Source organism: Aspergillus udagawae (genome assembly GCF_001078395.1).
Source record: "Aspergillus udagawae IFM 46973 DNA, scaffold_1, whole genome shotgun sequence".
Classification (NCBI taxonomy): Eukaryota; Fungi; Ascomycota; class Eurotiomycetes; order Eurotiales; family Aspergillaceae; genus Aspergillus; species Aspergillus udagawae.
This window is the reverse complement of record NW_025091264.1, coordinates 1,618,327-1,641,813: the sequence shown is the minus strand read 5'-3', so window position 1 is coordinate 1,641,813 and position 23,487 is coordinate 1,618,327. Positions and strand designations below refer to the sequence as shown.

The following is a 23,487-nucleotide window of genomic DNA, read 5'->3' as shown; positions in this document are numbered from 1 at the left end:
ACGAAAGCAAAAAACCTCTATGCCATGCCTCGTTGAAGATGAAATGACCAGACCCAACACCTGAGAAGAGAGATACGTAATAATATAGGATATAGATGGGAATTCGGCTGACAGCGGAGGAAGTAAACTGTAGCTGCGACGGTAGGACATTAGGTGATTTATGCGATGGCCTTTTCGGAAGACGGAGGAGGGGGAGGGAGCTATTAAACCATCGATGTCAGCCAGAGTCATAAACAAAGTAAAAAGCGGCAAGTGCAAGACTCCATACCTCTAGTTTTGTGTTGTCCGCCATCATTCTCTGGAACCCAATACCAACACCCTCAATGACGGCCAGGAAAACAGCGCACATGATAGCAGAGTTCCTGGCGGCCTTGACACCACCACGAACAGCCAGGGAACCACCAGTGAAGAAACCAGCGATGACTGCAGAGAAGAAGACGGTTAGAATATGTCATCCAAGTGTGCAAGATCGCCACAGTTTGTGATGTGGAATGCGGATGTCAACGTACTAGCATTGTAAGGATCCTCCTTCTTCCGGATACCCTTAATTGCGCAATCGAACGTCGAGAACAGACCACCCCAGACACCAAAGTTACCACCGAGGACGGGCGCTCGAGCCTTAATGGCTGTGATAGCACCTATCCGTCGCTCGCCGTAGGGGCTGTTTCTGAAACCCTTCACACCGTGCCAAACCGCACCACCGATAGCCTAAGTCAAATGATCGAATTAGTTTTTGTGTCTTCGCGGAGGAGTACTTGAGTCATTAGCAGTGTAGACGTACACCCATGCAGAAAGCACCACCGAAATCGCTCAGGGCGACCCAGGGACAAGGATCTCTCGAGTGATCCATTGTGAAATAGGAAGCAAGGAAACAGAAGAGCGTATAAGGAAAAGGCTAATAATCGAATGTATCAAGTAGCCAGACGATTCAATAGATTACTTTGACTGAGTAACCTCGATGGTCCGGTGAAGCGTCACTCCGTCAAAAGCCGCCGTCGACTGTTCCAGGGTGTCGTGGTGGGGACGATTGATGATTTGTGTAGGTTGACGGCAATATCAAATGGTTAGATATTGCTTCGAAGTAGTGGAAACAGCAGTTGAAGAGCTGCTTATATGGCTGGGGACGAAAAGTGGACAATGGAGAAGCTTTGCGGAGCGCAACAGGTTCTTTTGGCTTTTTTTCGCCAGGAAAACGTGACTTTCGGACTGGGATGGAGGTCACGTGCAGATAACCCGGGGCAGCCCGACTGCTGCCAAAGGGAAAAAGCTAACTGGCTTTGCCACTCCGTCTTATTTTCTACGCACCTTTTGCGTCAAGGTTTTTCACATCTGCGGCAAATGATGAGTTTGTTTGATCATGCAGGGGTTGACTAGAAAAGAAAAATTTTCATTACAGCCAAGATAAGCTCGAAAAAGCCTTTTATTTGGCGTCCCGATTATCCGAAGTCTCATAGAAATTTATCTAGCAGCGATTGGGGTATAAGATCAATAAGAGAATATATATACAAGAATGTCAGCAATAAGAAGGCCTAAGAAGGTAGATTCCATATGAAATTCAAGGCGCCGCCTTCATATGCTGGGAATTGGCCCCCGCTGCTAATACTGAATGGTGCCATGGATGGGTCGAATGGAAGAGACAGCCAGTCATCAGCAGCGATGTCATTCAGTGACGGTGTGAACCCCATATCTGACATATTCTGGGGAACTGGAGCATTCATTATCAGTGGGGCATTCTCGTCACTGGTGGCACTTGCGTATGATGGAGGCGCCATTGAGTGTCGTGTCGTTGACCCCCGCCTTCTTTTGAGACGTTTAGATGAGGCGACTAAATTTCGTCGCAAGCGCGACACATGGGTCTCTAGCAAAGTAGCGTAGCGTGTGCTCAAGTGGATGTCGTCCAAGGCATTTGACCTCAACGCTTGTATTGTTCTTTCTAGAACATCCAGCGACTCGCGGAGCTTTGCTTGACGCGTTCCCAGGCTGATTGCTTTCATCAGGAATATTGATGCACTTGTGATCCTGACAAATATCCGAACTGGTGAGAACCGTAGGGCCCCGGTGTCAGCAAGCTGTGTGACCTTCTCCAGTATCTGGCAGCATCCATCTATGACTTCTTGGATGTATTCGTAGTCAATGGGGTCAATGTGCATGGGACGGACTTCTTCCTCATCTGCGTTTCCATCTGCGATCGCACGTTCAACTACAGCCTGCATTCCAACAGAGTGTGTATAGACGCGGACAAAGTGGTATTCGATGAAGATGTCGTCATAGAAGGGTTTGTCATGCACTGCAGCTGAAGTCAGTTATATTTCTTCAAGAACCCAAAAAGACAAACCTCAAAGATGGATGTGTGATAACTTACATTGCGGCTGGAGATATCGCTCCTTCCACTTGTCAAGTAGTGGACGAAAATGGTCCAGAAGGTCAATATATCGTCCACTCTGAAGCTGCTGTCGTGCAAAAGCAACAGAAGGAAAGAACATGTCCGTGACAGATTTGGCGAGTTTCGTCAGGTCCATCCATGAGTCCATGAATGTGAGCCATTCTTCCCCATATTGGCTTAATTCTCTCGACGTTTGTCGATTGAGGATGGAATGGCTCAAGCCTTGGGGCATGAGCGATACGCATCCTATCCGCCACGCTAACTGATTGATATATACATACAATAACCGTTGCGCTCGCTGCCGTCGCAGGCGCATCTGATCCTTTGTCATGAACCGGTCGTAGGCGACAAAAGCATCGCGTGCTTTATCTCCGGTCTCGTAGATGCCCAACTCATGCGCGAGAGATAATGCGGACCCGAGAAGCATCCATGACATCTGGTCAGATCGTTTAGCAGGCTCGCTCATGTCTTTAGCCCATCGCTTTGCTGATGAGGTGGTGCCTTCATCTCCGTATTCTGTGGTCTCCGTATCTATGGTAACCAGATCAGAATCCCATCCATCACTCTCTGGAGGAAAGTGGAGCGAGCGTGGATGCCAGTCTGACATGAGCAGGAGCGCTTCTATTGTGCCTATGTTCCGAATCTTCGGCTGCGAAGAGATCTCTTGCCCAAACATGAGTCTCGTCACCAGCTGCTGGCAGTGTTGCCAGAGTCTGTGATGAATAAAGAAATTCCGCGACTGGCCGCCAGCACCAGGGAGTACATGGTATCGGGACGATATCATCAGGATTGTACAGCAGAGGACAGGGTCCTGTGAGATCAACCAACGGTGGTTCATATGATCGGCATAGAAGTCTGTCAATACTGGAGATAGTACAGACATGTTTTTAAAAAAGCTATGACCATTCTGTCGTCAGCAGTACTCTACATTGAATTTGTACAAGGGTTACGAACAGATCAATAAACGTCACAGCTTCTCTAGCTGTGAACCAGCCCATTCTGACGAATCGGCATGCCTCCCAAACATTCAGAACGTCCTTTGATACATGTGAAAGCTCGACCGGACGCATGGCTTTTTTCAACACTTCTGGGGGAACCGTGAGTTCTATTTGCTTCGAAGAACCTTCATGAGCGACAGGATGACCTGCTCGAGGCTGCTCATGTTCAGGCAGAGAGTCGGATTCTATCACACTGTCTTCCTGACTTTGTGCATTGGCCGCCTCAAAAAGAATATTGAGAGCATCATTTCCACTGGAAACGACTGTGCGCATCATCGAGTTGGCCAGATTCGATGTAGATTGAGTCCTATTTGATCGGGCATCATCATCGTATGACTGGTGTGAAATTTCTGCCCCATCTGCACGATTGGCGCCATGGCTTACAGGACTAGGGCTCTGAACAGGCGCTGGCACGGTCGCTTCACCTGTAGTAACTATGTTGTGTGGGGCAACGCTGGTCAACCTGAGTTGTGTCCTCGAAGGAGACGTGGTTTCATCTTCTGGTCGCCCTGTATCTTAGCTGTGAGATTGAGTCTGAAAGACAGAACATAGAAACGTAAGCTGCGTGTTGAACCTAGCCCACTACTGACCTCGTTTCTTCACCCGCTCCCAGGCCCTCTTCTCGTCGAACAGGCACGGCTTCTGTTCCCTGCGACATTTCGCACAAGGAGGACCAAGAGGAAGTCCATCCGGGCCCGTTCCCAGATCACATTTAGCCTTCCGTTGCCGGCAGGATATACATGCCTTGTAGGTCCGCTGATAAGTTCGGTCGGGGTGGTTTCCGTCTCGGGAGGGCCTCCGGATCTCCATGACTAGGTAGTACCAGCTTATTAGTGTGACCAATCACATCATGGTAATTAAGTCAATCTGTAATGCGGTAGGCAATGCTGCTATGAACACGCGGTAGGGAGCTTTGAAAACTGGGCCTTCGGATTGGGTAAGCTGAAAATGGGACATTGCATGAAGATGCAAAAAAGGAACAGAAAACGGGAATTTCGAAATAGCCGTTAGTTTCCGCTCCCGGAGCAACGAAACATCCGGCAGTGGTTCATCTTCAACAGAACAACCATCAACAATGATGCTATTTCAAGGATGAGAGTTTTGTTCCTGAAGCAAAATTGAAGAGTGACAGAGGCACCTCAAGCCTTTTTTTACTGATATCCTGGTGATTTTACTTCGCTTTGGGCCACCTGTCACACGGCACTATCTGCAAGCTTTCCGAGGCATATCTAAGTCCTGTAGTCCTTGATTACTCACAGCTTAAGATAACGTTAGAATAATATCTGGATAGTATCAATGTATCATTCAAGAACATTAAGTACTCAACGCTTCGTACCCGCGCATATTCCACGAGTGGCGTGTCTAAGTAACTTGATACAGGAACCACCTTCACCTGGAGCATGTGACTTATGTCCTTATTCAACGCAGTGCTAGTGGTACCGAGTGAGACACCGAGAGGGTCCCCTTTCTCAATAGCTCAGCAGCTCCAATGATCTACGCTACTGTTTGGCTCTGGATAGAGCTAAGGTCACATCGACTTAACCTCGGAAATGTGCGGAAATTTGAGCGCCCAGTTTCGGGTGTTTGTAGCAGCGGGAGTATTCCGCTTGGGACCCTACTACGCCAACACCAAGGCCATTATTGGAAGCAACAAACCGTGTTCATCTTGTCAGAGGACACTAAGAGGGCTAGATTTCGCTTCGCACTATGTCATATCTACCATGCACGATAATACAAAGTATCCGTGTCTTATGTAATGCAGATGCATAGAATTGTGTTCTTTATACCAAACGGTAATGTCCTCCGCACCTCCGCATGTAAACGATCAGGAAATATACATGTAAAAGCTCATTGCCTCGACCTGCCAAGTACTTCTCCTCTCATCAATTAAAGTAACATTGTCCTTCTGCATTCCACAGTCACCATGGCAGACTCAACACCACTCAAAGTCACCCTATACACCTATTTCCGTTCCTCCTGCTCAGCTAGACTACGCATCGCCCTCAACCTCAAATCCATCCCTTACACCCCAATAGCCGTCAACCTCCTCAAAGGCGAGCAATCCTCCCCAGAAAACATCACGCTCAATCCCTCCGGCACAGTCCCCACCCTGATCGTGGAACACCCCTCCAAAGGCCCCGTGACCATTACGCAATCACTCGCAGCGCTTGAGTACCTCGAAGAAATCAGCCCAGCGTCATCCCACACCCTGCTCCCACCAGCCTCCGATCCAGAGGCCCGCGCAGTCGTCCGCACGCTCGCACACATCATGTCCTGCGACGTCCAGCCCGTCACCAACCTTCGGATTCTGAAAAGGGTGGCCCCCTTCGGCGTGGACCGCGCCGCGTGGTCAAAAGATCTGATCGAGGATGGTTTCCGTGCGTACGAGGCCATCGCGGTTAAGAGTGCGGGACTTTTCAGCGTTGGCGATAGCATTACCATGGCTGATGTGTGTCTGCTTCCTGCGGTGTGGGGTGCTGAGAGGGCGGGGGTGAAGGTGGAGGACTTTCCTACGATCTATCGGGTTGCACAGCAGCTGGAGGAGGAAGATGCGGTGAGGAGGGCACATTGGAGGACGCAGCCTGATACGCCGGAGGAGTTTCGACTGAGTTCGTCGTGAGGCGGTATGGCTTGTTTGAGAAGTTGGGACAAAGCCTCGATGTGTGCACGTTTGGACGTGAATATCGACTCCTCAGCGCACTAGACTACTCGATGTAGTTGTGAACTTGTGATGGTCTTTGGGTCTCCACCTAAGGGGAAAACTCGTATTTGTGGTCTATCTCAATTTCATACTCATAGCTAGCTCATAGGAAGCATCCTTTTGGGGTAAGATAAAAGAAAAAGACTACATGGCCATGAACAGATTAGAACTCCAACTTGAGGGCCGGAAGAATTGTGCCAACACAGTCGCCAAAGCCAACGTAGTTTCCTTCCGTGCCTGCCATTCCGCGCAGAACGACAGTGTCTCCATCCTCCAAGAACAATCGCTCTGAGCCATCAGCCAGCTTCAGAGGGTTCTTGCCGTTGGTCTGCTCGAGAAGGCTGCCCTGAGTTTGATTCTCCTTGCCAGAAATGGTACCACTGCCAAGCAGATCGCCAGTGTTCATGTTGCAACCTGTGATGGTGTGGTGCGCCAGCATCTGAGGGAATGAGTACAACAGGTTGTTGGCGTTGGTGCGAGAGATCAAGGTAGGCTTTCCGCCAGCGTTGGTAATTTCAACCTCGAGAGGGATGTCGTAGGCATTAAGTTCGCGCTTCTCGCGCAGGTAGGGTAGCAGCGATTCCCGGCTGCCGGGCTCCAGACCGGCCGTGCGGAAGGGCTCCAAAGCATCGAGTAAGACCACCCAGGGTGTAATGGTGGTGGCAAAGTTCTTCGCGTTGAAGGGCCCCAGAGGAACATACTCCCAAGCCTGAATATCACGGGCCGACCAGTCGTTCATCAACACGACACCGAAAATATGGTCCTCGGCTTCATCAATGGAAACGGGCTGACCCAGCTCATTGCTCTTGCTGACAAAAGCAGCAAGTTCCAATTCGATATCCAATCTCTTACATGGGGAAAAGGTCGGCACTTTGGGGTTAGCGGCGGGGTTAGCCAGGATCTGGCCATTGGGACGGCGGATGGGAGTGCCCGAAGTCACGACTGAGGAGGCACGCCCATGATATCCAACAGGGAGATGCTTGTAATTGGGCTGCAGAGCGTTCTCAGGACCACGAAACAGGACACCGATGTTGTAAGCATGATTGAGCCCCGCGTAGAAGTCGGTGTAGTCGCCAATGTGCATGGGGAGATGGTTGGTCACCTCTGACAAGGGCAAAAGCGCCTCCTGCTGCAGGGTGGAATTGTCCTTGAGAATCTGAGGAAATTGCGTATCGGCACGGAAGATGCTCTGAATATATTCACGCACTTGACGGTGCATGGGACGGCCGAGCGCTGCAAACGCGTTCAGAGTGGGCTGGCTGAATACGCTGAGATGGGGCTGGATGGCGGGGAGTTGCGAAAAACCGCCTGACGAGGCGAAGGTGCTCAGGTTCAGCGCATAGTCACCGATCGCAACTGCAGCCACAGGAGATGTGACCTTTGCAGAGGAGATGATACCGAATGGAATATTCGCCAGAGAAAAGGGCGAGTTCTTGGGAATCGAGAGCCACGAAGCCATTATGATGAGGACGGTAGAGCGGGGAAAATGGGTATCAGTAGGAAGAACAGGGAGACCAAAGAATCTTCAAATGGCTTGCTCAAGATTATCTAGAGCGGGACAACGATATTAAAACGAAATTATTCTCAACTCCAGTCTGCCCCTCATATCTGGGACTCCTATTGATCCCCTCCATGGACGATTCCGTGGAGACGCAGAGACACTGCGGAAACAACCCGCGTCTCCCGCTTATTGCCGGCTGTTGTTGACGTCTTCCCCTCCGTCGCCAATTCCGCTGTTCTATCCACCCCGCAGTCGACATGGCCCCATCACCTCATCAGCTCTGCGGACGAGAATGCCCGCGATGACGGCCGCGGCTGGTCTTGACGGCTTCTTGTATTTTCGTGCTCACAAAGTACTCGGTTCTTAAGAAGGCCCGCTAGTCCCTCTCAGGTGGACCTTGTCGTAGTATACTTCCTGCTACTGAGCTCAAGTCTCTGTAAATTTGCAGGTATCCGACATCATGCCTGTCTCACAATTCTCACATCCCGATCCTTACTCATACCAAACTGGCTTCGACTCTTATCATGAGTATGGCCGAATATCATTTTTGAGTCGAATTCTCGGAGCTGACTGAGCCTCTAGGACGGAAGCCATCGAAGGCGCTCTGCCGGTAGGGCAGAACTCCCCTCAGAAGGCACCCTACGGACTTTACGCTGAGAAGCTGTCTGGAACCGCTTTTACTGCTCCGAGGCATGAGAACAAGCAGTCCTGGGTCTACAGAATTCTCCCTGCAGCTGCACATGAGAACTTCAAGGCCGAAGATGCCGACTCCTATCACACCAGCATGACCACAGAGACGCACAAACTACATCATATCCCCAACCAGCTGAGATGGGATCCATTTGACTTGGATGAGACGGTGGACTGGGTCCACGGCCTGCATCTTGTTGCTGGTTCCGGAGACCCCACGTTAAAGCACGGTCTTGGTATTATTTTGTACGCTGCTGGGAAGGATATGGGAAAGGAGGCCTTTTACTCGGCGGATGGGGACTTTCTGATTGTCCCTCAGCATGGTGTGTTGGACATCCAGACGGAGCTGGGAAGACTCATGGTTCGCCCTAAGGAGATTTGCGTGATTCCTCGCGGTGTCAGGTATGCCATTCCTTGTCCCACCACACATCAATCACAGGGAGGACTGACGATGCACTAGATACCGCGTCACCCTTCCAGCGGGTCCCGTGAGAGGATACATTTGCGAACTTTACCAAGGCCACTACCAGCTACCGGAGCTGGGCCCCATCGGTTCTAACTGTCTTGCGAATGCTCGCGACTTCCAAGCCCCTGTCGCTTCATTCGAGGATGAGGAAGAACCGACCGAGTGGCGGCTCTACAGCAAGTTCAACAACACTCTCTTTTCCGCACGCCAGGACCACACTCCCTTTGATGTCGTCGCCTGGCACGGCAACTATTACCCATACAAGTACGACCTTGGTCGGTTCAACACCATTGGCTCTATTTCCTTTGATCACCCGGATCCCTCAATCTTCACCGTCCTTACCGGACCATCAGACCATGCGGGCACCGCTATTGCTGATTTCGTGATATTCCCGCCTCGCTGGTTGGTGGCAGAGAATACCTTCCGTCCTCCATGGTATCACCGGAACACAATGTCTGAATTCATGGGACTGATCTGCGGCAATTACGATGCGAAGACAGGCGGCGGTTTTCAGCCCGCAGGCGCCAGCCTACACAACGTTATGAGTGCTCATGGTCCCGACGCGGACGCTTTCGAGGGTGCCAGCAATGCTGAGCTGAAACCTCAGAAGGTTGGCGATGGAAGCATGGCATTCATGTTCGAGAGGTATGTAGTGATATAAGCTACATCAACTGATTCAATGCTGACCATCTTTAGCTGTCTCATGGTTGGTGTGTCCGAATGGGGTCTCAAAACCTGCCAGAAAGTGCAGGAACAATACAACGAGCACAGCTGGCGTCCGCTGAAGAGGCACTTCAAGAACCCTAGCAAGGCCTAAATAGGAAGATCAAAACTTATTAGCTGCCGCTATTATGTTTCTTGTAAACTTGACTATATACCATTTGTCTTTTCTGTGATCAGCCAGCGCAACTCAGCTACATATAATGAAATGTTCTTTTAAGCATTTATCGGTAATCCTTGAACTCTATTGGATCGAAGGTGCTACAAATCAGCAAACAACTCTATCAATGTCACAGTGCTTGAATCGTACTCATGAATTGTGGCGCCAGAATACAGGTCATGGTATTTTTACAAATGCATTTTAGAATTCAAGTCATCAAATAGACCCCTCAACCTCCTTCCTCAGCGCCTCCTTAACAATCGCCCCACACATCTTCGCATACGGATTCGTCTGCACAGCCAACTGCTGGGCAACCTTATTCCCATACCTCCCTCCAAAGAAGAAATCCCTACTCGCCATCTCCTCCAGTTGATCGGGCCCCAGATCCCGCAACTTATCCGGCCCACCTACCATCTCATTACCGTTCGCATTCCTCTTCAACCTCGCAGCCTTGAGCAACAGATACCCACGATGGGTATGCGAGTCCGCCAGGATGCGCGCCTGAACCGTCGAGACCGGATCAGCAGGCGACCTGGGCGTGCAGAGCGAAATCGCCTTCCCTAGATCGTAGAAGAGGCGCGAGGCTGGTTCAATATTACCCAGGGTGAAGATAGCTTCGTCTGGGTCTGTCGATGTCTCTGCCGTCTTTTCGATGTGTACGCGGAGGGCTTGGGCTCTGTTCACGTACGCGGATGGGTAAGTCGGGTGCTCGGAGATTAGGGCGTCGAGGTCACTGATGGCGGAGTTGATGGTGTCCATTGAGACGTTGTCGGATTGGAGGCTGCGGATGATGCTCAGCTCGTGGGCTTTGAGAGACTCGTGGTCGCTCGCTGAGATGTGGAGGTATTCTGGAAAGGGGGGGAGAGATGGGTCGATTGTGACGGCCGAGGAAGGGGATGATTCGGCGTCAAAGAGAGCTTGTAGGACTGCAGAGTCGTTGGATGTGAGGGACGGCCGACTGGCTTGGATTGTAGTGCCTGTGGCCATCTTGTTTGATGTTCTGATATCGCAGCTGAGAAATGGGTGATGCAGTAGTGTGACGGATTGATGTTCGACGAACAAAACAATTATTCCAAAAGGTTGAGCATTAATCTGGGGACAGTTCTTCGGTCTTCGGTATGAGCTCATCGACTGATAATACAAATTATTTATCGATTGATTAGGATAGTTTCGGCTCTTTGACGCTGTCCATCTGATCGTCATCGTTGTCGGATATTTGTTCAAATACCCGCGTCCTCCCGGGTATCTCATCTAAATACCCGCCCGCAGCCGACGACAGCCAAAAAAGGGTTCGTCCGTTTGGTTGAGGGAACTTTGTGAATGGATCCCGTGCCTATCGATGCCATCATAATTAAACACGGAAGCTTCAAAGAAGTTGCACATTGGGAGATGTGGCTTTTATCCGTGCCCGGATGTTTGGTTCACCTTATAAGAGATATGGCTCGTCCGGTCATGAGGATAGTTCAAGCTCAACAACCCTAAATCGAGATCCAACAGCCTCTAATAGCTCTTATATCGCAGGCTAATCTCTCTCTTGACAAGAACAACTTATCATCTCTTCCCACTTGACTTCAACATGGCTCCCACGGCTATCTCTACTAGCCCTCCACCAACCGACCGGGTTTCCTCAAGCCTTGCCAGCTACAGAGGGTATGACCATGTCCACTGGTACGTAGGCAACGCAAAGCAAGCTGCCTCGTACTACATTACCCGCATGGGCTTCAAGCGCATCGCCTACCGCGGTCTCGAGACAGGATGCCGCAGCGTCTGCTCCCACGTCATTCGCAACGGCGACATCACCTTCATCCTCTCTTCGCCGCTCCGGTCTCTGGATCAGATCGACCGCTTTTCACCTGAAGAGCAGGAACTACTCAAGGAGATCCATGCTCATCTCGAGAAGCACGGTGACGGTGTCAAGGACGTTGCCTTCGAGGTCGACTCGGTGGATTCCGTCTTCTATGCTGCGACGAACAACGGTGCCAAGGTTGTTTCTCACCCTCGGACCCTCGAAGATGCCGACGGCCATGTGCGAGTGGCGACTATCCAGACTTATGGCGAGACCACGCACACTTTGCTGGAGAGGGGCTCGTACCACGGTACATTTCTGCCAGGATATCGCTTGGAAACCGGGGCAGAGGACCCGATCTCTCAGCTGCTGCCTGGTGTGCACTTGAATCGGATTGACCACTGCGTCGGAAACCAAGATTGGGATGAAATGGACAAAGTTTGCGAATAGTAAGTGACCGTAACCCGCTTCAGCCATGAGTAGTCCTCGTACTGACTGTTACCAGCTACGAGAAGGCTCTCGGTTTCCATCGTTTCTGGTCTGTTGACGACAAGCAAATCTGCACGTGAGTATTATTTACCAACAAGACATTACAGCAGGAGACTAACGCAACCTCCAGAGAATACTCCGCTCTCAAGAGTATTGTGATGGCTTCGCCGAACGAGGTGGTGAAGATGCCCATCAACGAACCGGCCAAGGGCAAGAAGCAGTCCCAGATCGAAGAATACGTCGACTTCTACAACGGCGCAGGTGTTCAACACATTGCTCTTCTCACGGACGATATCATCCGAGACATCACGAACCTCAAGGCTCGTGGTGTTGAATTCATCAAAGTTCCAGACACATACTATGAAGACATAAAGGTGCGGCTGAAGAAAGCTGGCCTGACTCTCCACGAGGACTTTGAGACAATTCGCAGCCTGGACATCCTCATTGACTTTGATGAGGGCGGATACCTGCTACAGCTGTTTACCAAGGTATGTCACTTCCCGTTGGATAGGTCGCCCTAGTCAGTCACGCTAATAGAGAACAGCACTTGATGGATCGTCCCACCGTCTTCATTGAAATCATCCAGAGACACAACTTCTCCGGCTTTGGTGCTGGAAACTTCAAATCGCTCTTTGAGGCCATTGAACGGGAGCAAGCCCTCCGTGGCAACCTTGTATAGGTCTTCTGGTGTTTCCCGCTCATTCATATCTTTGATTTCTGTTGGATACCAGGCATATAGCTTTGCATTGTATGTAGCGTTTGTTGATAAAATGAAACTGGCTTTAGTTCTTTCATTATTGGACGAATATGCAATGATCCTTGCATTCCTTTGCTGCTGCCGTTTGCAAACCATTTCATTCAATTTTCTTCACCGTCAAATATGTTCAAGGAATCATTCACAGCCAGACGGGCAGGCTTAATATTATTCACCGCTACTATATTCCTTTCCAACCTATAAGACCTGGAGCTTTCCTCCTACGAATCTGTACTTGACTGGTCCTACCATCAGCTAGACGGAGGACAGCATGACAGAAATAATGCTGTCCTCACTTATCTTCTGTTGTATTGGAAATGAAATGACCTGGTCAACCCTTGTATGCATCCGCTCTGTCCTCTGGGGTCCTCATTATGCACTTAACAACGTTCCTGACACCATTGCTAGGGATACAGAGCCGGAGGCAGCTACAATGACCATACTTCCGACTATGTCAGTACATAGGCGCAGTATCTGCAAAATACACCGTGCGAGATACATGAACGACCACCGGCGTCACTGTGGCTTCTATTCGCATTCGAACGAACATGGTTTCTGATGAGAGCTTCGCTGACCTTCCGGGTGTCCCACAGCTTGGCCAATCACCGTCGCGGGAATCCGGCCCTACTTCACTATCGATCCCAGTGACGATGGTCCTATGCCCCCGGTCAAAAGGACCAGCAAGTCTCGGATGAGAATTGCGGACGACATAGATGCAAAAAATCGCTCTGGGGCTCTTATCGACGGGGCATTCCAGTTGGTCAAGACGTTTTTCTCAGAGGCAGACATCTTCATTACGGAGATAGTGTCAGAACTGGTTATGCACAATCAAGTCACATCTAGTACAAGGCAATCACTTCGCCCGTGCTTTCTCTTTTTTTGTCGCACTCATCCACGCTCGCAAAGCAGCGCTGTTGGCCTGAAGGTAATATCTAACATCCATACACAGCATTCAGTGGCTGCATCAGCGAACAGCACCGCACGACGCTTGGACTGTTCTTCAACAGCAGGAAGTCCAAAGCGATCCAGGCAGCAGTTGCCACTAGGTCGCATGGGATCCGAGATGGTTGCTTGGATACCAGAGAAGCAGCTATTCTCCCAAACTCAACAATCGGTCAGTGCCACAGTGAATCGTCTTCAGTCAGCACGCTCTAACTGTGACTTAAACTTCCAGTCGTCTCATGATCTCGCAGGACAGACATAGTTGTGTCGTTGCACCAAGATTTCCCGGATCATCGCGATAGAGCTGAGGCCAAAGGCAAAATCACACTCAAAGCCCCAGCATCTCTGTCTAAAGGTCGACAATAATAGGGTTGTCCTCTGACAGACTTCGCTCGAGATATCGGGCCCAGGTGCGCTCTCTGTTCAACAGGATCAGGAGTTTGCGCGACCTGGGCCTCGAACCCTGCTCTCCCTATCATTGGAAATGCCCCCTACACACTTCGAGAATTCGGACGTTCTGGCGTGCGAATCTGCAAGAAAACAATCCCAGCCACTAGGCATTATTCTCATTCAGAAGTCACTGAAGACACATGGCTTACCATTGAGTTAGCCCGGCGTAAAACAGCTGATCCTGGGGGCCATTTCACTACTGGAAATGAGGTCGGGGCTCCAGTGCTGCTTTGTCAAGAACGATCGCCACTAATAGCTCGTCCACAAAAGGATGCCATGACATCTGCTGCGGGTCTCACTTACTCGCATCACTCTGGCTTACCAAGCAAGTAGGCCGGATTGAGCCTAAAACTGCCAGCCGAGCGTTTCGACTATCTGGTCCCGAGACTCTATTCTCAGCGGCGTATCACACTGCAATGGGAGGATAGTATTTGAGATAATATGAATTTGCTTCTCTTACACCTAGCACCACCTCCATCTCCGCCTTTGACGCTTGATGAACTTCAAAAGTGTGGGGATGTTGGACTTACAAGACATGTGATTGCTCAAGAGGTATGATTAAGAGGCTGAGGTGATTCTTTTTGGAGTCTAGATTGATACACACTCCTTTTTGGCCGGAGCATCAAGAGACGGCATGGAATGAGCTGGGACTACGACTCGCAGGCCAACTGTGGCGGCAGCGGGCCTGCGTCTCATGCGCCAAAGGCAAGCGCGTGTGCAAAAGGTACGTCGGATTATATCCATGGTTCGTTTGAATTGGGTTCTTCTTTTGCGGTTTCGCTGACAGATTATGCAGGTGCCTGCGGCTGAGGAGCGCCAGGTCCGCGCTGCCCTCCAGCCCAACACCGCCTCCCCGACCTTCATGAGGAACTGCTTGTTGCGGTTGCAAGCGTGAAGCTCGCCTTTGAGGCTGCTGTCGCTCCGGCAGTGCAGGTTGTTGACTACCCTGCTGCCCCGGTTACTTCGCCATTCGGCGCGTTCTTTCGTGGATTGGTTTTTTAGAGAGCACGTAGGCCGGTCGGGAGGGAAGGTGCGACTACAGGCTTTTCGTGGTCCCAAGTATCAGGAGATAGCGGTTGAATCAGTCTTGTTTTCCTGCCTTTTATTTGGCTCGGAGGTCAGCCCCCATGTAGCCATTGGACTCTATTGCATTGGCCCAAAAGTCATCCCGGCGAGATGCTACATAACATGTTGATGCGAGGTTATACGCTTGAGCAAAATGCATTACTCCCAAGATGCTTTCCAAAGCACAGGCAGACGATGAATTCGACTTGCAAAACCATCATTTCTTCGAGGAGCTTGAAGCACCTGGTTTTGTCGCTCCAAGGCGTTTATACTTTCGTGGATCTGAAGCTCGTCAGCGTAGGAAGAAACCATCAGATGAAAAAGGGAGCATACCTTTCCGGCTCATCAGAACCTTGTTCCTTGTACCCTTTCCTCCTTCCCAGAAGCCGCTTCCTGCCTTTCCAACGAGGACTGCGCGGCATATACCGCAGTTCTCGGGTCGGTAGACTTGTTCTCTTGAACAGAAACCACTAGGAGTCGTAAGAAGGTGTTGGGCGCCGAAGGCCATGTGGCATGCACTTACCAGATCATGCGGTTTGCATGTTCGTTTGGATGGTCTGTAGCTGCGTCATGGCACCTATATCCGTGAGTTGAGTATCATCATGAGGGAAAAGCTGCAATCAATGGCCATGGCAGACTCGAGCAGCTACCCCTGGGAAAGGCTGACGTACTTGTCACATGGGAAAACCTTTGCGCAACAGCTGAACCTGTCGAAAGAGTGAGTAAAGGGGAGACGGCCGGAAACTTGGAAGGGAGTTAATACCTGAACCACCGATAGCTTTTACCATAGTGCATGCATCTGCCTCGACGAGGTAGCTCCTGACCAGCGACTATACCAAGGGTCTCTTTTGGCTAAAGTTTTTCTAAGTAAGACTTTGTGATTCCGGCGACCAGATATATTGCACATACCTTCTTCCGCTGTGGAACACGATCACGAGAGGAGACTTGAGCAAGTTAAGTGGTCAACGCATGTTTGCCGAGGAGAATTACTTTGTCGCAACTCACATGCAGCAGATCCTACGATCAAGAACTTGACCTCGGGGATTTTGAAAACTGATGTCCAATGGTTAGTCGATGCTCAGGATTTCACAATCTCTGTGCTTACCCATTTTGCGATGACACTGACGGCAGGAAGCTGTTGCGCTCTCGCCGCGAACTGCAACGACGCCAGGGCCGGGAAATGTGGTCGAGCACTCTGCGCAGGTCGGGATAAAGCTACTACAACGACGTGAGAGGCGTTCGATCGAAGTTCGCTGACACTTAAGTGCTCTTACCTGGGAAGAAGGTCGACAACGGTACAGCCGTCCAAATCCAAATACCCCGCACGGGTGGAGTGCGCATGCATCAGTTGTCTTCGAAAGCCTGGCAAGAGCGCAGGTAAGTATGGACCTTTTTTCAAGCTTTGAAATGGGATATCGTTACCAAGGCTCATTGTGTTGGTGCACTTCTTGCACGTCTCGACTTTCGGAGCCAATACATCACTTTTATCCTTGACCTGCGGTATATTTCTCACGTCCAACTGCTCTTTGCAACGATCGCACTTGACTGTGACGTAGAGACCTACAAGCTCCAGGAGCTCAATCCCATACAGCTCCAGGTAGGGGAAGGAAAGAGCCACACCACGTTCAGCCGTCGGTGCCGGCATGTCAGGAACAGGAGCGCCGCCGTCCTCGTCCTCATCCTCATCCGTGAAGCCGTCTTCTGATGTCGAGAATTCTGAGATCTCACTGCCCTCATCACTATCTCCTGCACTCCATTCTGGAGGACGTGGAATGACACGAATATGGGGTTTGTCCTCCACCTCAAACATCGGATTGTTTGAGCCAGATGGCGCAGATTCCTCTGGCAGATCCACGGAGCTGGTGGCCGGTTCTTGCTTCGGTTCCGATGCTGATTCTAAGACGGTCGTCGCAAGAGTGTGCATATTGCTTGTCAAGTAGTTGATTTGGGACATCAGATTAAGCTGAGCGTTTGCCTTCACCCACTGCGAGAAGCCAACCTCAACAGACTGGGCTTCGGGAGATCTTACACCCTGAAGCTCAATAGAACTTGGCTCGAGGGGGTATAGGCGAGGTACCAGCAACTTCACTGTCTTGATTGGTCGAAGTGAAACAGGCAGGCGTTCCACTTTGGAGGGTTGCACAGGAATAACGAAGGACAATTCATCTCGAGACTTCTGAAATAGGGGCAATCTACCGAGCCGAGCCTCGATTTGTTTTGTCTCGACTGCCCTTCTTCGTTCTGCCTGGGCTTTTTCTTCTGCGGTGTAGACCCTGGACACATTCGTGACTGATGGCGTTGGCTTTGGTACTGATTTTCGTTCTGTTGCAGGAGTATCAGTGTGCGATACTCGTACCTGCTCTGGCGCTCGACGCTCCTGTACTTCCTTGCTGCCAACATTAGGAACGAACTTGAGCGTGGGCCCTCTTTCTGTGGTTGTAAGCAAGCGCTCCAGATGCCGGTCAAGGCTGTTCATCCAACTCAACAGAGTTCCTCGGCCACCGTTCCTCAATGTGCTGTCGACAATATCATCAAATCCTCTCTCCACATTGGCTTGGAAGGATCTTTCCATATCCGGATTAATCACTTTTATGGTAGGTCTTCCTTGTCCGGGATACGACAGCGGCACATGCAGAATGCAGTGCAGCTTATCTAACTCAAATGGGAAATCGGGATCAGAAGGAGCCATTTTAATCGTTAAGGATGTTCCCGAGCCGTCTGTGGTTTCCTTTGGATGAAACCTCCGTCTCAGTTGGTTAATCTGAAATTCCCTGGGGCTCGAGCTTTCGGCCTTAGAAATCGGCCTTTGGCCAGCGTGGAAGCTTGACTTGCCTCCTGCCTGAGGAACGGCCCTGACTTCCTTTGTGTCATTGATGGAAAGACTTCTAACGTCGGTAGCTACACCTCGTAAAGAATTCTGGGAATCTTCGACCTCATTGGGTGAGCCGGCCTGCACTTGCGCCGCAGGCTGTGCACTCTTCCGTTTAGAATCGGCCAAATCGTGGATATACGGGCAAGCATCGCCGGCACGACATCCTTGATGCAAGTTAGTATAGAGGGTAAAGAAACGGCAATGAAGGCGAGGTCAGCTGATAAAGTCTTCTCTGGAGACAGCACATTACAGAAACGATGTATCTGTTCTTCGGTCCCACAAGCAACTGTTCCCCGAACAACTAATACACGAGCCAATAGCTCCAATAGTTCCAAGTACAGCTCCCAGGTGGAAGACAGCCAAGCTCAGAGATAGCGAATAGTCACAGGAAAATGAAGGGAGAATGCAACAGGAACAAAGACTTACCCTTTTGGGAAGTGAAGAAGCGGCATTTAGTCCTCTGCTTTGGGATTGGTCGATTGGGAACATCTGACAGGCTGGGCACTGTAGAATCTTGAGGCTGAGCAGTCGCCAGCTCAGCGCCAGTGGCCGGTGGTTGACCTATGTCAAAATAAGAGTATCATGGTGAGCGCGTGATCAAAAAGGTTGCGGGCCGCAAGGTCCGATAAGGGGACCAAGCAGCGCCTTCAGCGCGTACTGATTAAAGAAAATACACAGTCAGGATGATCTGCGTGAGAACGGATGTGGAACATTTTAGATCAACAGAGACCTAGGCCTGCTGAGCTTGCATAGAAAGAAAAAGCAAATCCTTCTGCGGGACCGTTGATTCCATGATAGGAGAGAGACTTGCAGTCTGAGGTGCAGCCCTACTGTATCTGTAGGGGATATGAAATAAAGAGCCTTACCATTGGTAGAGGATGCATGTCTATTCAAGCCATCAGGCGCTCCAAGACCGCTAGTGGAGTCCATCCTAGGGATATGGTGTCAGTACAGCTCAAGGCAGTCCTCAATCGGACAAGTGAGATTTTGTTGAGCATGTTGGTGCACTATCAATTCTACTATCTAAAAACTGTCTTGACAACCATTTCTAGCCAGTAGAAATGATAGTGAAGCAGCATGTTCAACAGATCACGCGGCAGGTGATACACATAATACGATACCTTTGCGCGAAGCGCTTGATGACTTGTCAGTCAGTCAATTCCAGGACTCTTAGGACAGGGGCGAAGTACTGTGAATTGTGATCAACCTGCCAACGCAGAGATCCGGTGACCGCAAGATCGACGGTGGCTAAGAGCTGTATAGTAGGACAAACGATGCAATAGATTGAATGTTGCAGCCTTTACGTGAGAAAGGGTCGAAGCTGGAATAGTAACATCAGGCGATGAATGAGGACTCGTATTCTCATCAAGATCACAATATTGCTAATAGAAATGGCAATATACCTCGTCGTTGTAGTAGTATCAACAAATGTGACGATGCTGACTGATGATCGTTTCCAATCCAGGGCGGTCAGGCGACACGTGATGTAAGATTTCTCTTCAAATCTTGGAGTCGAGACAACACGCAAATGATCTTGGATGGGATATCATCCATGTGGTTCAGGCATCATAATAAGAAGCATTAAACCTCTCCAAGAATGTGTCATCTGCCTTCAATTCTCCATGTTGACCTAAAGATATGATGAGGCGCAAGCAAATTGTGATTAATGACATCATATTTCGAAGATGTGGGGAACTATGAGTCCGGGGATGACTGACAATGCGACAAAGACTCATCTTGACTGTGTTTTGAGTCACGAAGATGAATCACTGTACCCAGACACGCAACCCGTAATGCTGGATGTCCCACTCAGTCTTTTCGCCAGGGGCGGCCTCTTTTGATGCCAACATAGTCAATCTGCTTACTCTGCATGCCCCTTGATCTTGTCTGCTGTCTGAACACGAACCAAGATTAGCTGCAGACCAGTGTCTTGGAGGCTGTGATCTACGGAGGAGGACTCAGAGCACCGGCTTGATTACTATAGCGATAGCAACTTATTAATGGTGTTAACTGTACTAGTTCTTGAAGTCAATTAAAGAAGCATCGAAAGTACTCCAGTCAATCGCCTTCCAATCTATCCTCAAAAACCAGATTCAAGTAGGCAAATTCACTAATCCTTCAATCTCAACGGCCGGATCTTTATACCGTGTGATAGACACACACCAACTGTTATTCTGTGGCGAGATGATGTCTGTGACCCTTCATGAGCAAGTTCTGCGTTGATGAATTCAACTCCGTGGCAGATGATACGAATATCATCATTACGTATCATCAGGAGCCACCTCTTGCGACCTTCCCATGCGCATCAGCATTGATTGCATGCACCGGCAGCTCCGACTTGCATGTGCATTGTAGTTAGCTCTGTGCGTGCAATGTGTCATATCACACAGAGCTTTACGTGGACACTGTAAAGGGACTCTTATAGTAATGATGCTACTTTGATCGCATCTAGAGTGACTAACCTTCGGAAGCTTCGACAAATGGAAAGATGATGGTGGTGATCGTAATGAATTTGTACCAGTGTATGTAACTGTATCTTATGTTTGAATACAAAACAGAACCTGACGCCGAGAAATTACCATACGGTTGAACCGCACTGGGATCTGCCCACCGGAATTAGAGATCTAGATCAAAAGCAATAATTGGAGTAATCCCGAATGATCGCTCCGTACCCCGACTTGATACTTGCTATCTTCCCTCAGGCTGACATCTCGTATGATGTACATAAACAGTAATTTCTACTGAATCCTAAAAATCAATGCAACTGGACGCCATCTATTAATTTTGACTCGGATTTTAACGTCCAGGATCGCGTCAAAAGTTCGCTAAGGCAGTGTGCCAACTTCCCCACCAAATCAGAAGCCTTCTAGACCCCTCCCCGCGCGCCTCCAAAATACGCTCCAAGCTGAGATGAAAACATCGGAATGCAACCTGGGTCCACTAGACGAAAATAATCAGGAGCTCTCCCGAATCCGGTAAGAACTTACCTAGTACAACCCGTCTCCGTTACCTTTCAAGTCACCGGACCTGAAAAAATTTTTGTGGTACAACAACGAAGTACAGAGCCCTGTAACCTTAACCTAAGGATGTTGAGGATAAGCTCTGAATTCTACATACAGTAATAATAATGTCAATATTTGGATGAAGACATGATTACCTTTTGAGCTCGTTCTGTAATGCAACTCGTTGGAGGAACGGAGGGACTGAGTTTTTCCGTTATTACTCCGACCACGGGTCTGACATCAAAGTAATTGTCTCGTCTTGACTCTTGAGCAACTCCATAGGTACGGAGTACAAATGCGGACGACGGTATGCTTCTCAGCACCTGGACTTTGAAGGGCACGGTAGTCAAGCTTAGATATCTGTTGTAACGGTAGTGTTCAATTCAATAATAAAGCCTTCTATTATTGTTCCACAGGCTCTAGTCGAAGTCTATCAACCCAATGCCTTGCAAGTCAGCTCCAGCGGTGAGGAGGAGAGTGCTCCGATTCATGTACGTATCTCGTAACTACCCCTCGATTTTAAAGTGAAAGTCCAAATACTGCGTTCCCCGCTCTGTAAGAGTCTTGGATACTATAGTACGTACAGTAGTGCAAAGCACCACCTCAAGGTCAAACGAAGTTGTACCCGACAAGATTCAAGAGAAACTAAACCCACGGCTTAAAACCGACAACAACACGGTCAAGAAGAACCATCCAATTTTTCTAGCTACTTATTGGGCATCAATTCAGTATTCTAAATGTTCAAAAAGGTGCTTGGACATTGATGGCCCACCAGCCACGCATATAATGAAGGTGAGCGGAGCTTATTTCGAACGATGTGTAATGTAACTGTACCATACGTATTGTTACCTTCCAAATTCTCCGAGAATGTTGCACAACAACTCCTTCCGCCAATCATGAATTTGCAGAAGCCTTTTCCCCTCTTCTAGAAGGTTTCTCGAAGCCTGGTCCAAACTGCTATTTCGTTTTTGTAACCATGGCTGCTGGTTGGCTCATTTTCGGTCCATAGTTTGCGGCGACTCGGGCGTTATGGTTTCCGTGATCAAACAGCTTGGATTCACGTGTTTTCCGCCTCAATTTGTTTGACAGGTTGGTCCAAGCTGGCATATCAGACAAATACCGCGGTTGCAATTTACACCACTTTGTACGTACCTAGTCTAGTCTCAGTCTGCGTCCAGTTTGACTAGTGTCCTCTAACATCCACTGGGGCCTTCCTGCCTGACGGGATCTAAGACGTTCTTAGGATGAGACGTCGGCCCATCCAGAACACCTACCAAGGCTATGACGTCCCTCCTTAAGGAAAAATTTCCTTTTACTGTTTCAACAAGCCGACCATTGATTCATGCGGAGACGATACCTCAGAGCAGTTGAGATCAAATGGTCGGCCAGCCCGACCGGTGAATGCCCAAAGCTCGGCATGATCCCGAGATATCGGGTTATCCTACCAACCTGGAAGCCGGCCAAAGAACGGTCCTATGAGTAAATTCGCCGCTCAAAAAGCTCGACCGCAAGCCATGATTGGCCCGTGTTCAGGCATTAAATGAAGCAGTATAGGCCCGTTCGAGTGAAGAAATTTCGCATTTGAGTGGCATTTCGCGGTGCAGAGGCTTCTAATTCTTGACAGTGATTGAGTCGAGCAACAATCTCGAATTTGTCAGGCGTGAACTAATATTTCACGCACTTGCTATCCTACTTTATGTTTTGACACTATCTAGCTTCCCTATGCGTTCCATTTTGTTGAGGTGCAGTTCCGCATCCATGAGACATCGTGTATTGGCCACAGCCTTTGTGATATAATGGCTGAGGACGAGGTATCCTCCAGAAGTCGGTCCCACCTTCGAAATCAAGTGCGCCTGTTGTATAGTAGCAGTATTCGACTCAAAACTTGCTTGGAGGACGGAGTCTCAAACACGGAGTCGGTAAGACTCCGGCGGAATGAAGCTCTACTGTTGCAACTATCGGCTTGCCGAGCGCAGAATCGGGTAGCAAGTGAACGCACACTGATTTCTTGCTGTCGCTGTCAAAGTCGGTGCACACTGCTCCGTGCCTGAATCAGTGCGTGTTGAAGCGGAGCCTGGTTCGCGAGATCCTTTCAAGTTCCACACCAGTCTACCATGATTCGATGCAAGCAACATCGAATCAGGAAGCAATTTGAGCACAACCTCCACTAAGATATCAAAGTATGTCGCGGCGTATACGCCGCAGCTGTACAGTCTCTGTCACCTACATACGCTGTCATTGTATAACGAATCAATACCGGTGAAACCACGCAGATTTCTATACATCTTCATTGCCCGTCAACCATCGATCCACATCTGGCCCACAGCGCAGACACAAAACGTACAGTAAGCGACACAAGAAGAGCCTTCTACTGGCTAACCTTTTTCTGGAAGGCTGCCGATTCTGTCTGCTTATACGAGCATTCAGTGTCCAGTCACAGTTTGACAGTCCACTGCTGTAGAAACCTGGAGGTTAGGCCGGGACCTGGGCCTGACAAGACCTCTGGAT

At 49.7% G+C, this 23,487-nt stretch overlaps 9 protein-coding genes across 9 annotated transcripts; 4 read left to right on the top strand and 5 right to left on the bottom strand.

The window, feature by feature from the left end:
• Positions 1 to 158: 158 nt before the first annotated feature.
• Positions 159 to 850, bottom strand: Aud_000542 (protein transporter TIM17; the record flags this gene model as incomplete). Its single annotated transcript, XM_043286051.1, has 4 exons — positions 159 to 200; positions 269 to 423; positions 510 to 708; positions 782 to 850. 4 exons carry the CDS (start codon positions 848 to 850, stop codon positions 159 to 161), a joined length of 465 nt encoding a protein of 154 aa, XP_043141986.1.
• A 679-nt stretch (positions 851 to 1,529) lies between these two features.
• On the bottom strand, positions 1,530 to 4,191 carry Aud_000541 (putative C6 transcription factor; the record flags this gene model as incomplete). Its single annotated transcript, XM_043286050.1, has 4 exons — positions 1,530 to 2,287; positions 2,363 to 3,279; positions 3,338 to 3,890; positions 3,972 to 4,191. The coding sequence occupies 4 exons, from the start codon at positions 4,189 to 4,191 to the stop codon at positions 1,530 to 1,532; spliced, it is 2,448 nt and encodes an 815-aa protein (XP_043141985.1).
• Positions 4,192 to 5,305: 1,114 nt separating this feature from the next.
• On the top strand, positions 5,306 to 6,001 carry maiA (maleylacetoacetate isomerase MaiA; the record flags this gene model as incomplete). The annotated part of the gene is made up of 1 exon (XM_043286049.1): positions 5,306 to 6,001. The coding sequence occupies one exon, from the start codon at positions 5,306 to 5,308 to the stop codon at positions 5,999 to 6,001; it is 696 nt and encodes a 231-aa protein (XP_043141984.1).
• Positions 6,002 to 6,245: 244 nt separating this feature from the next.
• On the bottom strand, positions 6,246 to 7,541 carry fahA (fumarylacetoacetate hydrolase FahA; the record flags this gene model as incomplete). The annotated part of the gene is made up of 1 exon (XM_043286048.1): positions 6,246 to 7,541. The coding sequence occupies one exon, from the start codon at positions 7,539 to 7,541 to the stop codon at positions 6,246 to 6,248; it is 1,296 nt and encodes a 431-aa protein (XP_043141983.1).
• Positions 7,542 to 8,043: 502 nt separating this feature from the next.
• On the top strand, positions 8,044 to 9,556 carry hmgA (putative homogentisate 1,2-dioxygenase (HmgA); the record flags this gene model as incomplete). The annotated part of the gene is made up of 4 exons (XM_043286047.1): positions 8,044 to 8,111; positions 8,166 to 8,675; positions 8,734 to 9,384; positions 9,436 to 9,556. The coding sequence occupies 4 exons, from the start codon at positions 8,044 to 8,046 to the stop codon at positions 9,554 to 9,556; spliced, it is 1,350 nt and encodes a 449-aa protein (XP_043141982.1).
• Positions 9,557 to 9,835: 279 nt separating this feature from the next.
• On the bottom strand, positions 9,836 to 10,606 carry hmgX (the record flags this gene model as incomplete). The annotated part of the gene is made up of 1 exon (XM_043286046.1): positions 9,836 to 10,606. The coding sequence occupies one exon, from the start codon at positions 10,604 to 10,606 to the stop codon at positions 9,836 to 9,838; it is 771 nt and encodes a 256-aa protein (XP_043141981.1).
• A 589-nt stretch (positions 10,607 to 11,195) lies between these two features.
• Positions 11,196 to 12,573, top strand: Aud_000536 (4-hydroxyphenylpyruvate dioxygenase family protein; the record flags this gene model as incomplete). Its single annotated transcript, XM_043286045.1, has 4 exons — positions 11,196 to 11,854; positions 11,911 to 11,970; positions 12,025 to 12,382; positions 12,439 to 12,573. 4 exons carry the CDS (start codon positions 11,196 to 11,198, stop codon positions 12,571 to 12,573), a joined length of 1,212 nt encoding a protein of 403 aa, XP_043141980.1.
• Positions 12,574 to 14,679: 2,106 nt separating this feature from the next.
• On the top strand, positions 14,680 to 15,042 carry Aud_000535 (uncharacterized protein; the record flags this gene model as incomplete). Its single annotated transcript, XM_043286044.1, has 2 exons — positions 14,680 to 14,764; positions 14,861 to 15,042. 2 exons carry the CDS (start codon positions 14,680 to 14,682, stop codon positions 15,040 to 15,042), a joined length of 267 nt encoding a protein of 88 aa, XP_043141979.1.
• Positions 15,043 to 15,322: 280 nt separating this feature from the next.
• Aud_000534 (uncharacterized protein) lies at positions 15,323 to 18,907 on the bottom strand (the record flags this gene model as incomplete). Its single annotated transcript, XM_043286043.1, has 12 exons — positions 15,323 to 15,387; positions 15,439 to 15,575; positions 15,629 to 15,682; positions 15,777 to 15,812; positions 15,869 to 15,957; positions 16,015 to 16,049; positions 16,111 to 16,158; positions 16,211 to 16,323; positions 16,380 to 16,467; positions 16,528 to 18,141; positions 18,404 to 18,538; positions 18,844 to 18,907. 12 exons carry the CDS (start codon positions 18,905 to 18,907, stop codon positions 15,323 to 15,325), a joined length of 2,478 nt encoding a protein of 825 aa, XP_043141978.1.
• Positions 18,908 to 23,487: the final 4,580 nt, after the last annotated feature.